The sequence below is a fragment of the Saccopteryx bilineata genome, chromosome 9 (assembly GCF_036850765.1).
Source record: "Saccopteryx bilineata isolate mSacBil1 chromosome 9, mSacBil1_pri_phased_curated, whole genome shotgun sequence".
Taxonomy (NCBI): Eukaryota; Metazoa; Chordata; class Mammalia; order Chiroptera; family Emballonuridae; genus Saccopteryx; species Saccopteryx bilineata.
Genome location: NC_089498.1, coordinates 19,974,840 through 19,995,996, shown reverse-complemented (window position 1 = coordinate 19,995,996; position 21,157 = coordinate 19,974,840). Strand labels below are relative to the sequence as shown.

The following is a 21,157-nucleotide window of genomic DNA, read 5'->3' as shown; positions in this document are numbered from 1 at the left end:
GTTTGAAATATAAGGAAAACATAGCATATCAATTAATTTGTCAAGATAGTTTTTCTTGATAAAAAAATACAGTTTTTAATATTTACTTATGCTAGCGAAGCTAATATTTATGAGATCAGTTGATAATGAGTTTTACTATTTCAGTAAAACAAAATATTTCATTTTGAATGAAAACTGTTGAGTTGACAAAGTATACACATTGTAGCTTAAAAAATAGCACATGTAATTAAACAATTTATGAAATGATACATTAAAAAGACCTTAAAATTATCTTTATTCTCTAGGTTTAAATGTAAAAATGGAATACATATATATATTTAGATCTCTAGACACATAAAACTACTGAAATATCAACTAATTTTTAGTTATTTAAGTTACTAATTTTTAAGGTAATTTAAAACGGGTAGCAAAAAAGAAATAAAGGGTCTTAAAACAAAACATAACATAGGTAAATGTAGAATAATGTTTTGGATATCTTTCTCAGGACACCTTTAAGTAAGAAAATTATAAAAAGATGACAGCTTAAGAAAAACAAGAAGATAGCAGTTTAATTGTATGGATTTTACTTCTAAACAAAATCTAAAAAGAAAATCCACTCTTTTGGCACAGTCTATTCAGAAGTCTTAAAATGCCATTCTAATTCCTTTGTATTGCACATCCTTCTGGTTGTCTATGTAACAAAAAATAATTTTCACTACAAATGCCTAAAATAATTTTCACATCCAGATAACATTTTATCTTAATTTCTAGCACTACCTGGAAGACACATAGGGCTACAGATTCTCAGGACATTTAGTTTAAGAATTTAAGAATGATATGGCTAGGATTGTATAAATACTGAGTAGTTTTTTTAAGAAAATGATATTCTTTTTTAATAAACTCTTTTATATAACATTTACAACAAAAATGCTATTTCCATCTTGAAGATCAATAAATTGTACACAACATATTTGAGAGTACCTTTTCTGAAAGTTAGCATTAGACAGATTGTAAGTTTATGGCACATTAGATTTAAGGCTTCATACCTTATCTCTCAAAACACTTCTAAATATTTTTCATGTTTCTAACATTTCTTGTTGAAGAATTTAGGACTCTAACTTGAGAGCCTCTTAATAATTGTCTTCAAAGGCCTATTTTCCTATATATTTACTTATGGTTTTATCCTTTCCTTGATATAGTTTTAAAAATTCAAAACTTAAACTTTTTCCATCATTTCCATGTGCTAGAGTCAAATATTTTTCATTACCTAAGAAGCTGGACATTTCTTCTCCTGCTTGATGAGTTTCTGTTCCATGAATTATTTCATGAGAGATTTTTTTCTTGACAAATGTTATTATATTTTCCCTGGGTAACCTCAAATCATTTCTAAGATATATCTAGCATACAAAAGCAGAAGCAGAACAGATGTAGGTCAAGATATCTCTTTATTTTTTCAAGATCTAATTGTCTTTATTAAGCATTTCATGAATGGGGCAGCATCCATTCTAGCTACTAGAAGGGATGCTCTAACATACTGCTTTAATTGCAACTACAAACCATGTATGTTGTAATTAATATGTATTAATTTGCTTTTCCTTTGAAATGTAACATTTATTTCAGTATAAAAATAAAAGTCTCAGCCCTGGCCTGTTGTCTCAGTGGATACAGCATCAGCCTGGTGTGTGGGTCCTGGGTTCAATCCCAGTTAGGGCACACATGGGAAGCAACCATCTGCTTCTATTCCCCTCCCTCTCCTTCTTCCCTCTCTCTTCCCCTCTCACAGCTAGTGGCTCAATTGGTTCGAGCGTTGGACCCAGACAGGAGTTGCTGGGTGGATCCCGGGGGGGGGGGCACATGCAGGAGTCTATCTATCTCCACTCCTCTCACTTGAAAATAAAAGGAAAAAATATCTTTTCTGGAACTTAAAAAAATCTTTCTCCATTAAAGCCCAAATTAACACATATCTGTATTTAATGATAAATGTACATGAGCCTTTTAATTCTGTGCTACTATGTTTCAGAGCATTATTGTATATAGGTCACAGCATAAATATGTTCTAGAATGCTTAAATATGTTAATGGCAACATTTAAGAAAGACTATATACCTTGTTTTCTTTTAGAAAATTTTCTAATCTGGACTTTGTAAAATAAAAAGCAGTTAAATGTATATTTTCACTTAACTGTATCACCCTAAAGGAGTTTTAAATAAGAGTGGAGAATAAAGTAACACAGAGTAATTATTAATTAAATGGTTGGTATTACTTTAAAAATATACTGAGAGAATTAAGGATAAGTTTAATATACAATAAAAATACTCTCTATACTACTCAATTAGATTTTTAACTTGAGATATCAATGATGTTGTCAAGTAATAAACCAATCAAAAGCTTCTCTATCAGTTTAGATTTTTAACTTAAAAGATATCAATAATGTCATCAAGTAGTAAACCAATCAAAAGCTTCTCTATCAGTTTTTGTGACAACCTGAAATTGTAGATTCTGGGGCAAATGAAAGATCCCCCAAAATATCTCTTAAATCCAGTGTGTTAAATTTTACCCAATTATGTTGAATATACTATAGGAAACTCTAATTAAAAAGTCTAGCAATTAATAATTACAAGTACTAAAAGAATTAAAAAGTTAAAAAGAAATCAGTATTCTGTACTATATAGCAGTGAATATTATGTAATATAGTTATAGAAATATACTTAGTGAATGTTGTGAACTGGCATAAATGAATAAAAACTCAAACATGTACTATGATCCTGTTCTATCATTCTTCAAATACATAACCCAGGATCACAGAAAATTAATGTTTATGCAGTTTTTCAAAATCCCAAATCAGCACAATGTATCAAAAAAGTTTAAAATAAATACATAAACCTAATAATGAAAATTAAGCCATCACCTTACTTTTTTCCTATTTCTATGAAACGCAAGAAAAATAGTCTAAAATCTTCACAAGAAAAGAAATAGATTGAGCCACATAGAGAGACAATGTGAAAGAAAATACAAACTAGCCCTTCGTGAATGTTTTGAGTTGTTTTAGCTACAGCCATTAATGAGTTTTTTATGAATAAATATATTCTTAAATTCTTTTAAAATATAAATCTATTTGAAATTTAAATTATTTCAAAACAGATTATTTTATTTTATACTACTTAATCATGCCCATAAGATACCTATTGCTAATATCTACTGATATTTTATTTTTTTCTCTAGTGAAACTTGCTAATTTTAAGTTAAAGTTTTCAGGTATTTCAATGACAAAATTAGTATCTCTGCTTTATATGCAAACTGGAGCTGAGGAATTTAGAAAAGTGGGGAATGATTTTTTTGTTTGTTTTGCATAATGGTGATAGAGCTTAAAAAAAATGTGAATACCAACCCATTTCCTGCTTTTGAGTTGCCTTTGTTGTCCGTGGTAAGCTGAGAAAGCACATAGTGAGGTGCTTTGGCACTGTCGGCATCAAATATATCCATATTAGATTCTTCACAATCTCGTCGTTTGACCCCCGGCCTCTGCTTTGGATTTCGTTTTCGTGATTTACGAGGTACCTCAGTGTTATCATTGTAGGAACTGGTGCTCATGTTACTGAAGTTGGAGGGGGAATCCTCCATCCACATACTGCAGCTCTGCTCAGATTCCAATCCACACCCCTCATCCTGGCAGGACATCCGACTGTTATCCAGCAAGTCCTCAGGTGGTGGTGAGATGTACAAGACTGTGTGCCTCTTCGGTGTTGATGGATGCTGCTGAACTGTGTTACTCGTTAACTGCTTTTCACTTACCCCTCTGTTACTTACCCCCAAGGCTGAGGAGCAGCTCTCCACTTGCATAGCCTTGCTGTCGGTGACTGAGGTAGAATAAATGGTAGGGCTGGAAGAGGTGGTAAAGGAGCTGCAAGCACCGCCCATGGAGGAAGAGGAGGGAGCTGAAGAAGCATCTGCAGTGTACAATTTAAGAGTAAATACACTATACATGTTTTCACCTATGCTGGCTAGCAGTCCCATTGAAAATGTGATTTGTAAACTGATTGTTTTTCCCCAAAATGAATAGTTGGAATTTGGTTAAGTTTTGTAATATAAATGCTTCAAGCAATACAAGGCCTAAGAAATGCATTTTTTTAAAATGCCCAAATGGCATTAATATACTTGTGCTATCATTGATAGATTTTTTTAAAAATCTAATTTAATGTTTTAAGCTGTAAAGCAAGAATAAAGCTTTTATTGCCTCAGCTGGATGTTCTGTTGAATTTTAATAATTTAAAATAATAAAGAAAACCCCAATATAAAACATATGCTTGCGGTCCACATTCAATGCCAATTAAGTAATTTATTATAGAATTTGAAAAGTGGGACTGTGCTTAGCCACAAAATATTAAAATAAGTTTCTAACCTATGAAGCAGAGAACTACAGGTCATTTTTAATGCAGACACTCCCTGCTTCAGAGGCAAATCCTGGAATAAAAATATGAGAAAATAAATGAGAAAAGAGCTGCTGATTATTCCAGATACCAATTATAAAATGAGAAATAAAGAGAAAAAAATATATAATCAACTGAATTGGAGGCAAAATGAAACTGGTACCATCACTATGATCTAGAAGAATAAAAGTGCAAAGGGTTTGATTTGGAACATGCTGGGCTGAAGAAGATAAGCTAGTTAACCACTGAGGGTCTCCAGAAGTTGGAAGTGGCAGTCAAGACCATAATTTCTAAAATAAACAAATCCATCCTAAATGGCAGAATGAAAGCAAAATGTGGACTGATTATTGGATGAATTTCTCATACAAAGTACTTGATTACACAGTAAGCAACTGGTTACTACAGTCCATTTCCTCTCTCTTTAAACGGCCTGATTGATTTAAACTATTAAAGTAATTTTCTAATATGAGTAATAGTAAATTTTATTGGCTGGAATCTAACAACAAAGAATTAAGTGAGAAAAATCTCTGGAGATCACCAGAACTGGTTTCTATAAAAAGTTTTTTTATAAAACAATTTATCTATTATGCTTAGCAAAAAAAAGATTTAAGTAGATCTTTATAAAATGTGTGACAACTGGGAGAACAGCTCATTGAAAAATACTACTACTTTAAATTCTTAACAGCATAACTTCAGAGGCATACTTATAATGTTAAAGTTGGACGTTGTCAGTCCTAAAATTTTACAAATACCATTTTATCTTGTAGAAGATATAGAAAAATTTATAATCACACATACAAAAATAGGCAATGTGTCAAACATGTCAAATAAATAAATCTAAAATTAATTTTTAACTACAGCGAATTATGCCACTGTTTTAAAGTGGTATGATTAATCTTAAATTTGTGATATACAGGCCCTGGCCAGTTGGCTCAATGGATAGAGCGTTGGCCTGGCATATGGACATCCCAGGTTCCATTCTCGGTGAGAGCACATATCTGGATGGAGAAAAAGCCTTTTGCTTCTCTCTCCCACTCTCTCCCCACTTCTCCACTTCCTCTTCCCACAGCCAGTGCCTGGTTGGAGCATGTGCCCAGCCACTGAGGTTAAGCTCGGTTGGTCTGAGCATCAGCCTCAGGCACTGAGGATAGCTCCATTGATTTGAGTACCAGCCGCAGGAGGGGGCCTGGTGGATCCCAGCTGGAGCACAAGTGGGAGTCTGTTTCCCTATTTCCCCTCCTCTTACTTAAAAAAAAATTGTGATATACAGCTATTGGAATTGTAACATTCTTATCAATTATGATATAAAGAGTTAAATGTAAGAATGCTAATGTTTAGATAATTGAAAGCCAAGTGCCAAAGATCTATTTTTAAAGTAAAAACATATACCAAAACACTTAAATCAATCGAAAGAACTAAGTTCACACATAATTTTTCATTACTTTTGAAGCTAAAGAGCATAGTAATTAATATTAGCATCAATAATGTGATCTATATAATGCCACATGGAGAGATTATTCCCAACTACCATAAGTCAAAGAACCTAGAGCAATTAGATGATACCAGTTCCATTTTCCAGTTTGTATTCTTGTCAAATTCAGTAGCTGAAATTGGAAAATTCAGTCACTTTAAACTGCATTCCAATTTAAAGAAAAATTTATCAATTTTGTATCATGCATTAATGCAATGTTTTTTTAGTAAATAAATATTTTAAAAGATTTGTAAAAACTATAAAATCTAGATGCTAATGTCAGTGACAGTTTAGGAGCTGATTTGTAGCCACTTTGGGTTTAAATAATTTTTTTCCTTGTTTTTTGAAAAAGACAAAAGAATTCATTTTAGAAAAAATAGAAAAGGTATTATGTTTAACATTCCTCCATCTGTTCCAACTATTGGCAAAAATGAAACTAAATTTGTATGTGTTATGAGCCTGTGTTCTTCATTTTCAGAAAAATACAAGTATGCAGCATGCAATATTTGCAGTGGAACACACAAAGCATGCAGCATGAATGTTGCGAACTTGTATTTCTATAAACAGCTTTCTCCCAACCACGCTTTTTGAATCTAAGTACCATGCACATGAAGATGCAGAATATGAACATCGCAGGGATCCCTGTCCTTGACAGATGGAAAGTACAGGTGAAAAGCAATTATGAACTCAAAAGCAAGTTATGTGGTGTTTATAAATTTAATCTGCAAGATATAACCTAGCATTGCTCTTTTAGGTATGCTATATGAGTTTATCTTGCAAATCTTAACAAAACAATCATGGTTATAAAACCCAATTGATACAATCATACATAAATGTCTGTTCCAGGACAGGTATGCCAAACTGTGATCTCATACCCTACATAAATTAAAATATTCTATATATTTTCCTTGGACACCTAACACACAATTTTTATATTTTACCTGTAGTTTCCTGGATAAAGTTATTAAATAAAAAAGTTCATTAGCACAGAACTATAAAACTGAAAACATAAATTTTGTCAGAAGACAGCAATAGCAAACATCCTCTAACTTAAAAATAGTGTGACTTTCTAAAAAGCCTACCTCAGTTTAACCCTAAATTACAAAGATTCTATGCATGTTAAGACTTCAACAAATAAGACAATTTTTTTTTAATATTTTATTTATTGATCTTTTTTTTTTTTTAGAGAGAGAGGAGTGAGAGAGAGAGAGAAGGGGGAGGAGCAGGAAGCATCAACTCCCATATGTGCCTTGACCAGGCAAGCCCAAGGTTTCGAACCGGCGACCTCAGTGTTTCAGGTCGACGCTTTATCCCACTGCGCTACCACAGGTCAGGCATAAGACAATTTTTAAAACTAGAAAACTCTTTACCACAATATCATTGTTGCTCTGATGATGATTATATTAGTATATAAAATCTTTCACATAAAAATGTTACATTCTGGTTAGCAAGACATCACCTAAGTGCCAGGTGAGGTGGCGGAGGATAAAAACTATGAGCCCCTTGAGAGCATATACAGTCATCTTCCTCATCTTAGACCCTCCTAACACCTGACATAGTGCCTTGTATGTTATTTGTAATTAACTTATGGGAAGCCAATATTTGATATGGGTGCTAAGTTATATTAAATTTAAATTGGCAAATAAATGTACCAATGTGTTCATAATGGACACATTAGGTTTATTTTTTTAAAAAGATTTACTAATCAAATTACTTAGACTATATATTATTATAATAGCATTATCTGGAAATAGGGAAAGGTTTAGGAGTAACTTAGGAGTTTAAAGATAACTGCTATTTCTACAAAAAGTGCTCTAATAAGTTTCTTTCTTGAAACTATAAGTTACATACTTGAGCACTAATCAATAAATTTACCAAGAATAAAATATCTTTATTATTCTCTACAAAAATTAAATGCATAAAATTATATCAAGAACATATTCGATTTTTAAATACTAGTTTGTCGTATCTAAGTATTCCCAGAAAAGTACTAAAAAACATTCCTGGAAATATTATAAATGTATTTAAGGTCACTATATCATTAAATATCAAGAAACAACTTAGCTGACATTCTATATAACAAAAATGCTAATGTGCATTTACATATCCTCACCTACATATGCTTTATTTGTTAAGTTCTTAAACAAAATATGCTAACTACCTCTACTCACTTATTTTGAATTTGAGCCTCCATTTTTATCTATTAGAAATGTAGAGACTATGTTTAATTGCTGCATATTAAAATACAAGAACTACCCCATAAAAATGTTTTAGTAGCTGCTTTTATTTTCTCAATGAGCATAGTTGTAATGTATTTTATAATTTTATAATTTTATTTGTTCTTTAAATTCCTTACCAATCCTTCATAAAGATGGAAGTTTTTCTTAAATATTTTCTTGAACTTATTCTTTCACCTAAGTAATATGTGAACAAATTTTTGATGTTTTAAATGAAATTATTTCCCCAAACTAAAGGGAAAACGAATAGACCATTTCTATAATTTACTAATGTAAATTTATAATCTCAAAAGAATAGACTAATTCTAAAATTCATAAATAAAGGGAAATGTCATATTTATAGTTTTTAATAATTAATTTCATTATTAAGAACAGCCAATTACTAGCTAAAAAGCCAGTAATAATGGTGAACTTAATTTAGATATACGGCTTCTTTTAAGATGGTATTATTATGTTTATTATGAATATTCAAAGTAGTTGGGATAAAAAGAATGACAGATAATATCTACATGGATAAACCAGGATTTGCAAGTACTATTAATTTCATTAGAATAATGAAAATGAATTTTTAAATGGTACCACATATGAAAACCCATATAGATTTTATATTCTCCTTACTTAAACTATAGTATTTTTAAAATGAAGAACTATTAGTTCTAGATTTGTGAACTAGAAGTTATTTTAATTACTCTATCATTTTAGTGTTAAAATACCATAAAAGATCATACTTTATATGGAGCTAACCAAACCTTTTTATAGAAAGCTTTAAAATTAGAAACATTCTTTAAAGTCCTCAGAAGAAGCAAATACCTTTTACTGACTTAAACTATATGACAGAAATTACATTTAACTAAGCTTCCAAGATAAAATGTGTTCCCATTTAAATAAACACATATATTTTATAGCTTTTCAACATTGGTACAAAAATCAGTTGAGTTTCCTGAGAAAGCCATTAAAACAAAAGCCATAAAATTTTGCAATGTGCTAAGTGAACCAATAGTGGAACGGAAAAGGAGCAAACTACAAACTGCTCAGAAAATGATCATAAAAAAACAAATAGGATGTTTACAAACAATTTCTGGTCTAAAACTGTTCAACCGTAGTTATTGTTTTTAAGTATTTCATTTTTCTTATTGGTAACAATAACTTCAAATCTAAATATCTTGTCTGATAAAAGTCACTGGATACAGGATATGTTTTCACATCAAAGAAGAAAGATATTGAGAGAAAAAAATTATAAGGCCAACATTCATGTTGCCAAGGGATTGAAAATCTAGGACACACAAAGTGGCTGCAAACCTGCTTTGACAACACCTTACATGCCAACCTTCATTTTCTACTTTTCTTCTTTTTCTTACAGAATTAATGTAAAGTTTAAAACTTTACCAAAAGTTTTAGTTTCAATCAGTATCAATCCACTATTTTAAAGTAAAAAGTAAATAAATAAATAAGGGAAGGAAAGAAGGAAGAAAGAAGGAAAGAAAGAAAGAAAAAGAAAAAAAGACTTATGAAGAAGTCTGAAAACCGACCCTGGGTGAGATTGGATGGGTTAAGTGTCTCTGGCACTATTTGTCTTCACTATTGACAGACACTGTCACACAACCCACCACACGATGCCTGTCTCTGAATGGCGAAGCTAGAATGCAAGTTAAGTGTATTAATAGAAAAAACAACTAGCATCCCAGCATATAAAATAAGCAATCCAGATTATTTTATTAAAAAAAACAAAACCCCCAAAAAACAAAAATTGCAGGGTTGATCAATTTATTTATATGTTTAAAACAGTTTCAACTTCCCATTTGTACTTTTCCCACCCAACATACTTTTACATGCTACAATAAGCAATGTTTTAAAACAAATGTTAAAAAATTAAACTATTCATACCCAAATAAATGCAAATGGGGAAATTTCTTATCCAAAATATTTGTAACCTCATATTCACCAAACTGTTCTTCTGTTTACTAATGCAATCTAATCCATAAACCAGAATGTTCTCTCACACAGGTGTTTTGAGGCTGTACCCTTATCCAGATTCCCTTAAAGAATGGAAGGAGATACACTCAAACAGTACAAAATATTTATATTTTAGCAGCAAAAGAATCTTTTCATTTCTCAGACCAACATCCACATACCTCCTCATCTCCCCTCAAAAAATTTACCAGTTTACACTTTCAAAATAGATATGCAGTACTGTACATATCTAATTTAAAAGTTTGTTACTGATTTATTGGAGACCATCTTTTTCTTCCCCAGTCCATCAAATTGCCAGTCAGGGTTTTAATACTACCCAATAATTACTCTCCCATTTTTAAGCTAAATTCTCCTAACAAAATTACTTTTAGTTTGTCAATGTGCTATTAAATATATTCACAGAATATATGAAAGAATGTTTCCTGAAAAATGCTTACAAAATTTAGAACAATATTTTAAATATATCATTTGTTCTATTCAACCCTAAGTATAAAAGTACAATGTAAAATATATACTAGGTACACATTACAGAATATGGTTTTTAAATCCCCTCCTACTAGAAAAAGAAGATGCTTTCTATCATCTAGTGATTTAATTGCTACAGGGTAACATCAGTACAGACACCACTGGGTGAAAAGACTAACGCCTAGAAAGACTACTCTACCTCAAATAATTTAAACACAAAAGATCAGTGGAGAATCTGTGAACAGTTTTAAATGCTATTCTATAGAGGCAGATAATATAATAATGTGCTTATTCATTCAGAAACTGAATAAATCACAATATTTATAAATTTATGTAAATAATTATACTAGCTGATAACTAAATTTATTATACTGTTAAAGACCCCAGGAAGTACAAGTTTTATCTATCTATCTATCTATCTATCTATCTATCTATCTATTTATTTTTAATTGTATTTTACCGAAGTTAGAAGCGGGGAGGCAATCAGACTCTCACATGCGCCTGACCAGGATCCACCGGGCATGCCCAACAGGGGGTGATGCTCTTCTCATCTGGCTGGAGCCATTCTAGCACCTGAGGTGGAGGCCATGGAGCCGTCCTCAGCACCCAGGCCAATTTTGCTCCAATGGAGCCTTGGCTGCGGGAGGGGAAGAGAGAGAAAGGAAGGAGAGAGGGAAGGGTGGAGAAGCAGATGGGTGCTTCTCCTGTGTGCCCTGACCGGGAATCGAACCTGGGATTTCCACACGCTGGGCCAATGCTCTACCATTGAGCCAACCAGCCAGGGCCACAAGTTGTTTTTAAAAAGGACAATTTTTGTACCACTTGAAAGGTAATGTTACTTTAAGACAAAACAAAGATTATCACTATATTAATAACTTAAAGAAAAACTGGAGAGAAAAAGTTCTGAGGGATGCTATTTGAAGATCACTTCAATGCTTTATCATATATTTTAAAAGTTTATAAATAATAAAGGTATTCCTGCCAACACTAGTTCTTTTTGTATTTTCCTGTAAGTGAGAATCAGGTCCTGCATGTGCCCCAGCTGGGATCGACCCAGCAATCTCTCTATGGGGTGATGCTCTGCCCATCTGAAGCTTGCTCTGTTGCTCAGCAACCAAGCTACTTTAGTGCCTAAGGTGAGGTCATGGAGCTATCCTCAGTGCCTGGGGCCAACTTGATATACCTGAGTCAGTGGGAGGAGAAGAGAGAGATACGGAGAGAGAAAGGAGAAGGGAAAGAGTGGAGAAACAGATGGTCACTTCTTCTGTGTGCCCTGACCAAGAATCGAACCCGGGACATCCCACACTCCAGGCCAACACTCTACTGTTGAGCCAACCAGCCAGGGCCTTGCCAACACTAGTTCAATGCCTTCACACTTCTTTTTTTAGAGGTGACCAAAAAGGAAAAGAAAATAGTATCTGTATTATTAAAATCTTCTAATTTCATTAACCAATCAAGTTTTACATCTGGGTCTGGATTAGAGTATATGTTAAATACAATTACAGACAAAATAAATTGTCTAGGCAAAAAAATAGAAGTCATAAATTGCTCTACCAGAAGTTCTGATAACTGATCATGCAAATTTATCATTTCATTACAAAAAAAAAAGTGGGAAGAAAATTCTAGGAAGAACTCATAGTCAACTTTATAGAATCATCCCTTTGGGAATTGTCTGTTCTATGAGTCAGCCTCTATCAATGTTCCTTTACATACAAGGGTTCCCATTGAGAGAGTGTCAATGTAAAAGAGTAAGTCACAAAATAAATATCAAGGTCCCTGTGTGTAGCTATATCTTAACTGATATGCAAAACTTCAAAATAAGATAAAAAAAAAAGATTGGGTGAGAATGGTCAGAAAGAAGCAAAATAAGGTTAAAAAACTTATTTTTATAAAAATAAGATCTATTTTTTTAAATGTTATTAACAAATGAAAGGAGAAACATATAGGAGGAAAGCTAATATTTAATGAATAATAGCTAATTGTCAGGTAATATTAAGTATTTTATATATTCATGTTTATAGTAACGTTAAGGAAAAGTTGATATTGTCTAGTTACAGGAGTAGTATTATTAGAAATTTATTTAACTTCTATAAGATTGTCTATGTGATAGAAATGCTATGATAGCAATCAGATTCAAAGTAGGTCTTTATAATTCCAAAGCTCATGCTAATTTTATTATATTTCATCTGTTTAAAAAATAAATAGAAATAAAAATAAATAAATAAATAAATAAATAGAAATAAAACTATAATATATGTGAATGTATGTTTGAGCTACATTGTGGCCATATGGGCCTGGCATGTTGCAGTGGTTCCTCATTCATTTTCTTTTCCTTTTTAAAATTTTCCTGTTGATTTTTGAGAGAAAGAGGAAGGGGGGGGAGCATAAACTCGCCTTTCTACTTAGTTAGGCAATCACCACTCATAGGTGCTCTAAAGATCAACCCACTACCTTGGTGTGCAAGAATGATGCTTTATCAACTGAGCCACCTAGCCAGGGCTCTCATTCATTTTCTAATTTAATTAATTGACAATAGCTTGTTGTAAAGGAGTGAAATGGGAAGAATAAATTTTATGTCAATGAGCTAAATAAATACTGCCAATGAATACATACTTGTATTTATGGGTAAAAAGTTAATGTATCCTTACTTATGCAAAAAAAAAATTCACCTAGTATCTAACATATGCTATATGCCATATCTTTCTTACTGGGCATTTTGACTATTTTAATCAGCTGCCACTTCATATTTATTAAATTATGAAATATTTAAAACTAAACACCAATATACCCTCTGTTCATATTTAACAAATACTAACATTTTACTATGCATGGCTTTATTTTTATGAGAAAAAAATGTCACAGAAATAGGTAAAGTCTTTTGTATCCCACTCTAATGTATTCTCACTCCTGTCCCAGCTCGAGTGTTATTTATACAACTTTATTAGTCTTATTTATACAACTAATTGTTATAAAACAGTTATGGCAGGCAGCGATTTTCAACTAGAGGGCTGCAAGAATTTTTAAAACATGGAATACCTATTTATTCAGGGCAACTGATATCTGTTCCCTTAGATTGTCAAATAAAAAATGACAACAGCCAACACAACAATAGTTCTCTGGTGTAAATGTCCTATCTTGAATTATAAATATATAGGTCATATACTAGAGTTGCATGTTATTGGGCATGCTACATAATAAAATTCCTTGTGATTGGTTAATTCTTGGAACCAGAAATCCTTATATACAAATACAGGCACCTGATTTAAAAATTTTTTGTTGTTATTGAATTTACTAGGGTGAGATCAGTTAACCTGACACCTGATTTTTTAAAAGTCACTTTGGAGCAAAAGGGATAATTATTACTATTATTTTTTTCTGTAAATCAGTTAAAATTATATCTTTTTTTGTCTAATCGGCAAAAATACGTTTTTTGGCTTGCTGTAACTTTTTTTTTTTTTTTTGTATTTTTCTGAAGCTGGAAAGCTGGAAACGGGGAGAGACAGTCAGACAGACTCCCGCATGCGCCCGACCGGGATCCACCCGGCACGCCCACCAGGGGCGACGCTCTGCCCACCAGGGGGCGATGCTCTGCCCCTCCGGGGCTTCGCTCTGCCACGACCAGAGCCACTCCAGCACCTGGGGCAGAGGCCAAGGAGCCATCCCCAGCGCCCAGGCCATCTTTGCTCCAATGGAGCCTTGGCTGCGGGAGGGGAAGAGAGAGACAGAGAGGAAGGAGGGGGGGGGGGGGTGGAGAAGCAAATGGGCGCTTCTCCTATGTGCCCTGGCCGGGAATCGAACCTGGGTCCCCCGCACGCCAGGCCACCGCTCTACCGCTGAGCCAACCGGCCAGGGCTTGCTGTAACATTTTAGTAATCAATTTATGTGTGCCATGAGATGAAAAAGGTTGAAAATCGCTGAGTTATGGCAATACTTTCTTATGATATTATCAATCTTATTGATGATATAAAAAAAGTCCACATGTGTGCATTATGCAAAATTGTACAAAACACATAAAAATATAAATTGTGTCCATTTACATATGTATTTGGCCTATGAATGGTAGAGAATCTGTAAACTTTTAAAATGCTATTCTATAGACTCAGGTAATACAAAAATGTGCTTATTCTATCAGAAACTGAAGAAATCACTATATTTATAAAAGTGATTAAAAATTGAGAATAAAAAGGGAAAATTTAAGGAATAAATCAGTAACAGGCCACATGTACTTTTTGTCAATTAAAATTTATAATATGGATAGCCTTCCAAATTGGTAGTTGTTTCTGAATTAACTATTATGGCCCAAGTTTGCTTATGCTTTTCACTCTAATAAGGAATATGTTAGCATGAATAAGTACCTTCTGTATGTATATACGCATGCTTATGTATGTATTTAGATTTACTATGTAATTTCAGCAAAAGACAGAAGAATGAGGACCCTGGCTGGGTAGCTCAGTTGATTGGAATGTCATTTTGACATGCCCAGGTTGTGGATTCGATTCCCAGTCAGGGTATATACAAGAGACAATCAATGATGACACGAATGACTGGAACAATGAACCATAAAACTTTTAAATCTAATAGCACCATGTTTGTAATTAGGGTCTGCCTCTCTTCTGGAAATGGTCTAGTTTTCTAGGAAAAGTAGAAATAGCCATATAGAATAACCAAGATCAACTTACATTTTAGCTCACAACATCAATACACAGTTTACATAGGTGAATTACCTTTCCTGTCAAAAGGTTTTGGATGTAATCTTAGGAATAGTATACAACATAAATGGGGCAAGATTCTGAAATATGTTAATCTAGTTAACCCAGAAGAAGAATCAAAGGCAAATTTATTCCTCAAATTTAATCAACTCAAGAAAACCTAAATTACATCACTGAAAATACTTTTTCTTTTTTAGATTTTATTGATTCATTTTTAGAGAGAAAGGAGAGAGGAGAGAGAGAGAGGAGGGGGAGAGGAGCAGAAAGCATCAACTCCCATATGTGCCTTGACCTGGCAAGCCCAGGGTTTTGAACTGGCAAACTCAGCATTTCAGGTTGACGCTTTATCCACTGCGCCACCACAGGTCAGGCTTGACAATAATATATACTTACTAACACTAGTGTATTTAAGCTATAATAAATTCAATGGGCTATGTAATTCTGTTGCTGTGACTCACTTCTATTAAAAATTGCTATTCTTCTAGAAATCATATTACCATTTTGTAACTTGCAGAGAAAAAGGAGTATAGCTTCTTCAACTCAATATCCTACACAGTGCCTTTCAGGATCTTGTGTTTCCTTAACTGAAGTGAGAGTACACAATGCTAAATTCCCTAAAGAACAATGGCAAGGAGAAAAGAACTTAGACCCCAGTAAGAAGAAAGAGAGCTATACTATGGTTGGAAGGATTGATATATGATGATATGCAAACTGCCTGGTATAATTCCTATCACACAGTAAGAACTCAAAAATGACAACTTATATTTTCTTCAACTCAATTTTTATACAGTTTTGTTGTTATGGATGGTTTAGAAATTCCTAATGTTTTAATTTAAGTGATTAAGATGTCTGAAATGAATAAAAGCATAGCTGTTCTTTGATTACAGAACATTAATTTAGTTCTTTAGTGTGTTTTCCTACAGTGTAAATAACACTCAATTAAGTTCTTTCGGTATAGAAAATACCTGTTAGGGAGTGGAGATTTATTAATTGCTGTGTCATAGAATTCAAACACTATTTAATAATTTTCTTCTAACACAAAAGTTTGTTATATGATTCACTTCATGTAAAGTTAATTTAAACTAAATGATTAAAAATCTCATTAGTGAAAATAATCAACAGAGATTTGTATTGTACATGCTTTATGATTATATATACCTATCCATGTTAAAAACTGCTACAAAGTATTAGTGCACTGAGAATACATTACTTCTAAAAAAATTACTGAAAGTAAAATGACAACTTTATGGAAATAAAAAAAGAATGACTAGTTATTCTTAAGATTCGCTAGCTGAATTATAAAATGTATGCTTTAATTCACTGTCTACTCAAAACGCAAAATAAAACATTTTAAAGAAACTATCACCTTAGCAAAATCATATTGATATAAAATAATGCTTAGAACAAAAAAACAATTTGATTTCTTGAAATGATCAAAGTTTTTGTCTACTGTTAGACTTCCTATTTTATACAAATTAAATAAATCTAAGAATAAAAATTATAAATACATAAGTAGACTTAAAATACGTTTAATTAGTATGTGTACTATATCTCAATAAAGCTGTTATTTAAGAAAAATAACTGCCATGTCTCTTTTCAAAAACCCCAAATTCTGGTATAACTGTTTTATTTCTCCTAAATACTTACAATTTATTTCTTTATAACATATTATAGAAATCAAACACAAAAAAGAATCCTTTCACAATTTATATTCCTTCTCGATCAACTCCTTATTTTTCCAAGAAACAGCATCAATTAATTTTGATAACTTTTTGTATTAAGAAAATGGCCTCTCCCTTAACTACTGAGAAGCTACAATAATTCTCTCCAGAAAGTCTTTATTTCTAAAACTTTTATTCATTCACATATTGATTTTCAAACTCTTAACTACCTTTTCAGTGGGACAAAAACAGAGGTCTTTAGAAAATGGGTTTGGGGTATAAATTTCAGACTGGTGATTCTCAACTATACCTCACTGATTTTGACCCTTGACCCCATGGAGCAGGGAGAAGTTGTGCAGAAGAATTAAGTCCTCTTTCCCCCACCCTCAACCCTGGGACTTAGCAGATAAAACGATATTACTGCTGGGAGTATGTAAAAGTGAAAATAGTGTAGAGGCAGAAAAAGATTTGAGAGATACTTTTTTAGCCAGTATTCTGGATTGTGGATTAGCAGCACCATGTTTACTCATTCCCTCAGTGATATGTAAAGGGAAAAGATATAGTTTGGTGAATCTGAGAAAACCATTTAAAATAATTAAATAATAAAAATTTACATAAACACCTACATGCCCAGCCTCTAAATTTTAAAATTTAAATTGATTTAGAACTTGTGAAACACAAACCTTTATGGCAGAACTAGAAGTCTGTTCCCACCAGGCCCTCATAACTGATAGCAGCCAATCCGGCTCCTTCAAAACTCTGAAGAATTAACTACATCAAGAGTCATCATTTTTATGCATTTCATACTTAAACAGTAAATGCTATAAATTAAAAAAAAAAAAACCTCACAGAAGTCTAAATTAATGTGCCTTTCCCAAGAAATCTAGCATTCTGGCCAGGAAACACTGAGTAACTGGTAATTTACTTTAAATCTGTCTCTTTGACAGCTATGTCACTAAGGACATGAATAGGTCAAATTTTAAAAAAAGCAATTCTAATGATATATACTAATTGATCTCCCTATAATAATTATTTTGTAATTTAAACTCCCTTACCTACAATGTTATATGACAAAGATACTATTTTACCAATAAGACATTTGAATTCTAGAATAAGACTATGCTGGTTACTAAAACTAAATTTATGTTTAAAAAATTACAAATGACTTGGTTTTAGAGCACAGAAACTTTTTGTGTATGAATATAAGAAAACTGTCAAGGTTATCTCCTTACTCTCTTTACCATCATAACAAAGTCAGTAACTTCTCAATCTAATAATTTATTACTTGAGAATATTTCCTGGATTCTCATATTTTCAAGATTTGTCAACTAATAGCATTTTATCTAATTTATCTGGAGAGGATGTTTTCAAATATATGGAGAGAGGGACAGAGGGAGGAAGAGAGGATCAACATTCCATTAGTGACCCAAATTCAAGAACTTCCAATATTTATATATAAAAAAACTTCTGAAATTCAGTTTGGTATTATGTAAAAGGAAATGTGTTCTTTCCCCAAACTTAGCTAACATTTTTCCAGCTTTTAAAAAGACTGGATCTACTGTCAACAGATGTTAAAAAGCACAGAAGAAACAGACTTTTAGTTCTATACAGATTCAACATGTCTTTAAAAAACAACCTCAAAAGATAAAAAAGAAATCAGTTAGTCAATTTCTACCTGTGGATTTAAAGTGAAATATTTCATTAAAAAGCTTTTTTTCTTATTTCATTGTTTGATATACATTTTAAATGAGATTAAAACTTTAAATTCCATAAAAAATATTCAGGGGCATTTTAGAACCCAGTGGCTATAAAGTAAAACAAGGTCATCTTACTAATTTCATTATAAAAAGTTCACAATTAAATCCACAGGCTCTGTTAGAAAATGTCTGGCAACACATGAACAGTGAGAAGGGCTGATAAGTTCTTTTGCCATGTTTCAAGTTTTCCTGCCCTCAACTAGAAAGGTAGAAAACTGCACTATACAGCTCAGGGGAAAGATTGGTACACAAGGTTAATGGTACGTAGGTTAACACATACAAGAAAATATTTGAAGTTCTACTATAGTACCAATATCCTCATTTAAATCACAACTTTCCACTTCACTGTTCTTTTGAAACTAAAATAATTCACTGAAAACAATATTCTCATGGACTCAGTATCATTTGAAAAAGTGAGAGGAATTATATTAGACAAGAAATCTCTCATTAGTAGGACAAATAAAATTTCAGAGTATATAATTTTTTTCCTTTTTAAAAGCAAACACAAACAGCAATCTATAAACCCAACTAAAAGAAAAACACAGTTGGGCAATCCAATATTTTTGAAAGCATTCTTATTAATTTATCACAAATCAAGACTTTTTTCTGTTAATTTGTCTATCAATCTTTTCTAATTTAATCAAAATTTGAATCAATTTTATAGTTAAAATTATATAAGTATAAAGTGTATGATTTGAGAGTTGAGTAAAAATAAGCTTGACAAATTTTAAACATTAATTTGCATACTGTTAAAATGATATAAAAATGTCTTTATATAAGTATTACATTCAAATCTTCCATTACTTTCAACTGAATTTAAAATAAGTATAAAGTCACATGTTTTTAAATGTAGGGAAAACACGCTACAAACAGAAAAGAGACTTGATTGCTTGAGTCCTTTTTCGGATTATACAAACTAAAATATTTTTTCCTTTTTTTAAAGAAAAATTTAAAAAATTGTTAGATATAATTTTCTATCCATGGCTTGCTTAGTATTTACTCTTCTTACATGCAATCAACAAAAGAGCTTTAAACTGATTCCCATAGTTTAAAATAAGATCTATTCTAAGAGATGGCACTAATAGATGTGCCAATATGAAATTTTAAGAAATAATAATTATATCGATAAAATTATATTAGTTTTTTTTTTTATTTTAAAAATATGTATTTTAAATTCTCCTAAAACAAAATCTCAAATCACACTCTTTTTGATATGAACTTTACCAGCACTGTTCATGTTGGCCAGATAATACCCTAGTTTTCTTTAATAAAGTAAAATGAAATGCATACCAGCAGCAACTACAGCTGGAGGAGGCGAGCCTGCCTCACCACCACTTGTCTGACTCATTGATGCTACAGATGTTTCTCTAGATGGAGGTAACTGTAACTCCTTTGGGAGAAGATCATAGACAGATTCTGTGGGGGGAAAGAGGAAACATTTTAAAAAGAGTGTAAGTCACTAACCTACTACATGAGCACAAATATGTCTTTTTAACTCATGAGAACTATATTATTCATACATAATCACACACATATAAGTCCATAAAATTATTGTTATAAAAGATTAGTAGCAAGTATTTTTCTTTTATTATACAATACTATTGAATAGAAGAATACGTTTTACATTAGTTCTGTCCCTGTTTTCTTCTGGGCTTTATCCCTTATGCTTAACATGGTCTCCAGAAAAAGTTATTGAAATTTAAAACTGGATAAAACTAGACAGAAGAATGTCAAATAACCCAAGATGTTCCAATATCTTCCTGTATAATGAGTATAACTTACCATCCTTCACATATTGAAATAGCAAATTAGATAGTATATCAGCTTAAAACTGCTTTCTCCAATTAGACAATTATTCTATTTCTACTCTTTTACACATCACCTTTTAGCAAATATTTAAATTTGTTATCATAATGCATTTTCCCCTCCTAACAAAGTTAAAAAATAAATGTCATGGCTCAGGCCTGACCTGTGGTGGCGCAGTGGATAAAGCATAGACCTGGAACGCTGAGGTCGCTGGTTCGAAGCCTTGCACTTGCCTGGTCAAGGCATATGGGAGTTGATTCTTCCTGCTCCCCCCCCCCCCACGTTCTCTCTCTCTCCTCTCTAAAATGAATAAATAAAAAGAAGAAAACTAAATGTCATGGCTCAGAGTACTCCTTACCATGACATGGTAAGAGTACTCTGAACCATGAGAAATCACCAACTCTAGAAAGGTACAATTATGGGATACACTTAAATCAGAAAGAATTATTGCCTATATTAGATTATGATTAAATTTATATTCCTGATTAAAGAATACTATTTCTGGCCCAGGCTTGGTAGCTCAGTTGGTTAGAGCGCTGTCCCATACACGAAGGTTGCAGGTTTGATTAAATGTAATTTATAATATTCTAATTATGTATCGATAAAATTAAATTTATATCTAATGTTTAAAAATTATTTTATAGTTATTATTATATGGTTTTGGACAGAAATAGT

The 21,157-nt window shown here is 32.2% G+C and overlaps 1 protein-coding gene across 7 annotated transcripts in view; it reads right to left on the bottom strand.

Annotated features, from left to right (window-relative positions):
- The window catches only part of NFAT5 (nuclear factor of activated T cells 5), a 125,208-nt gene that overhangs the window by 49,409 nt on the left and 54,642 nt on the right, over positions 1-21,157 (bottom strand). For 5 of the 7 annotated variants that reach the window (XM_066243990.1, XM_066243992.1, XM_066243991.1 and 2 more), the window contains 2 exons: positions 19,967-20,092; positions 3,367-3,925 (listed from right to left, as the gene is read on the bottom strand). In XM_066243990.1, the coding sequence (XP_066100087.1) occupies positions 3,367-3,925; positions 19,967-20,092 (685 nt within the window). Of the gene's footprint in view, positions 1-3,366; positions 3,926-4,377; positions 4,440-9,642; positions 9,719-19,966; positions 20,093-21,157 lie in introns of those variants that run through there. The other 2 variants (XM_066243995.1, XM_066243996.1) reach the window with 2 other exon arrangements.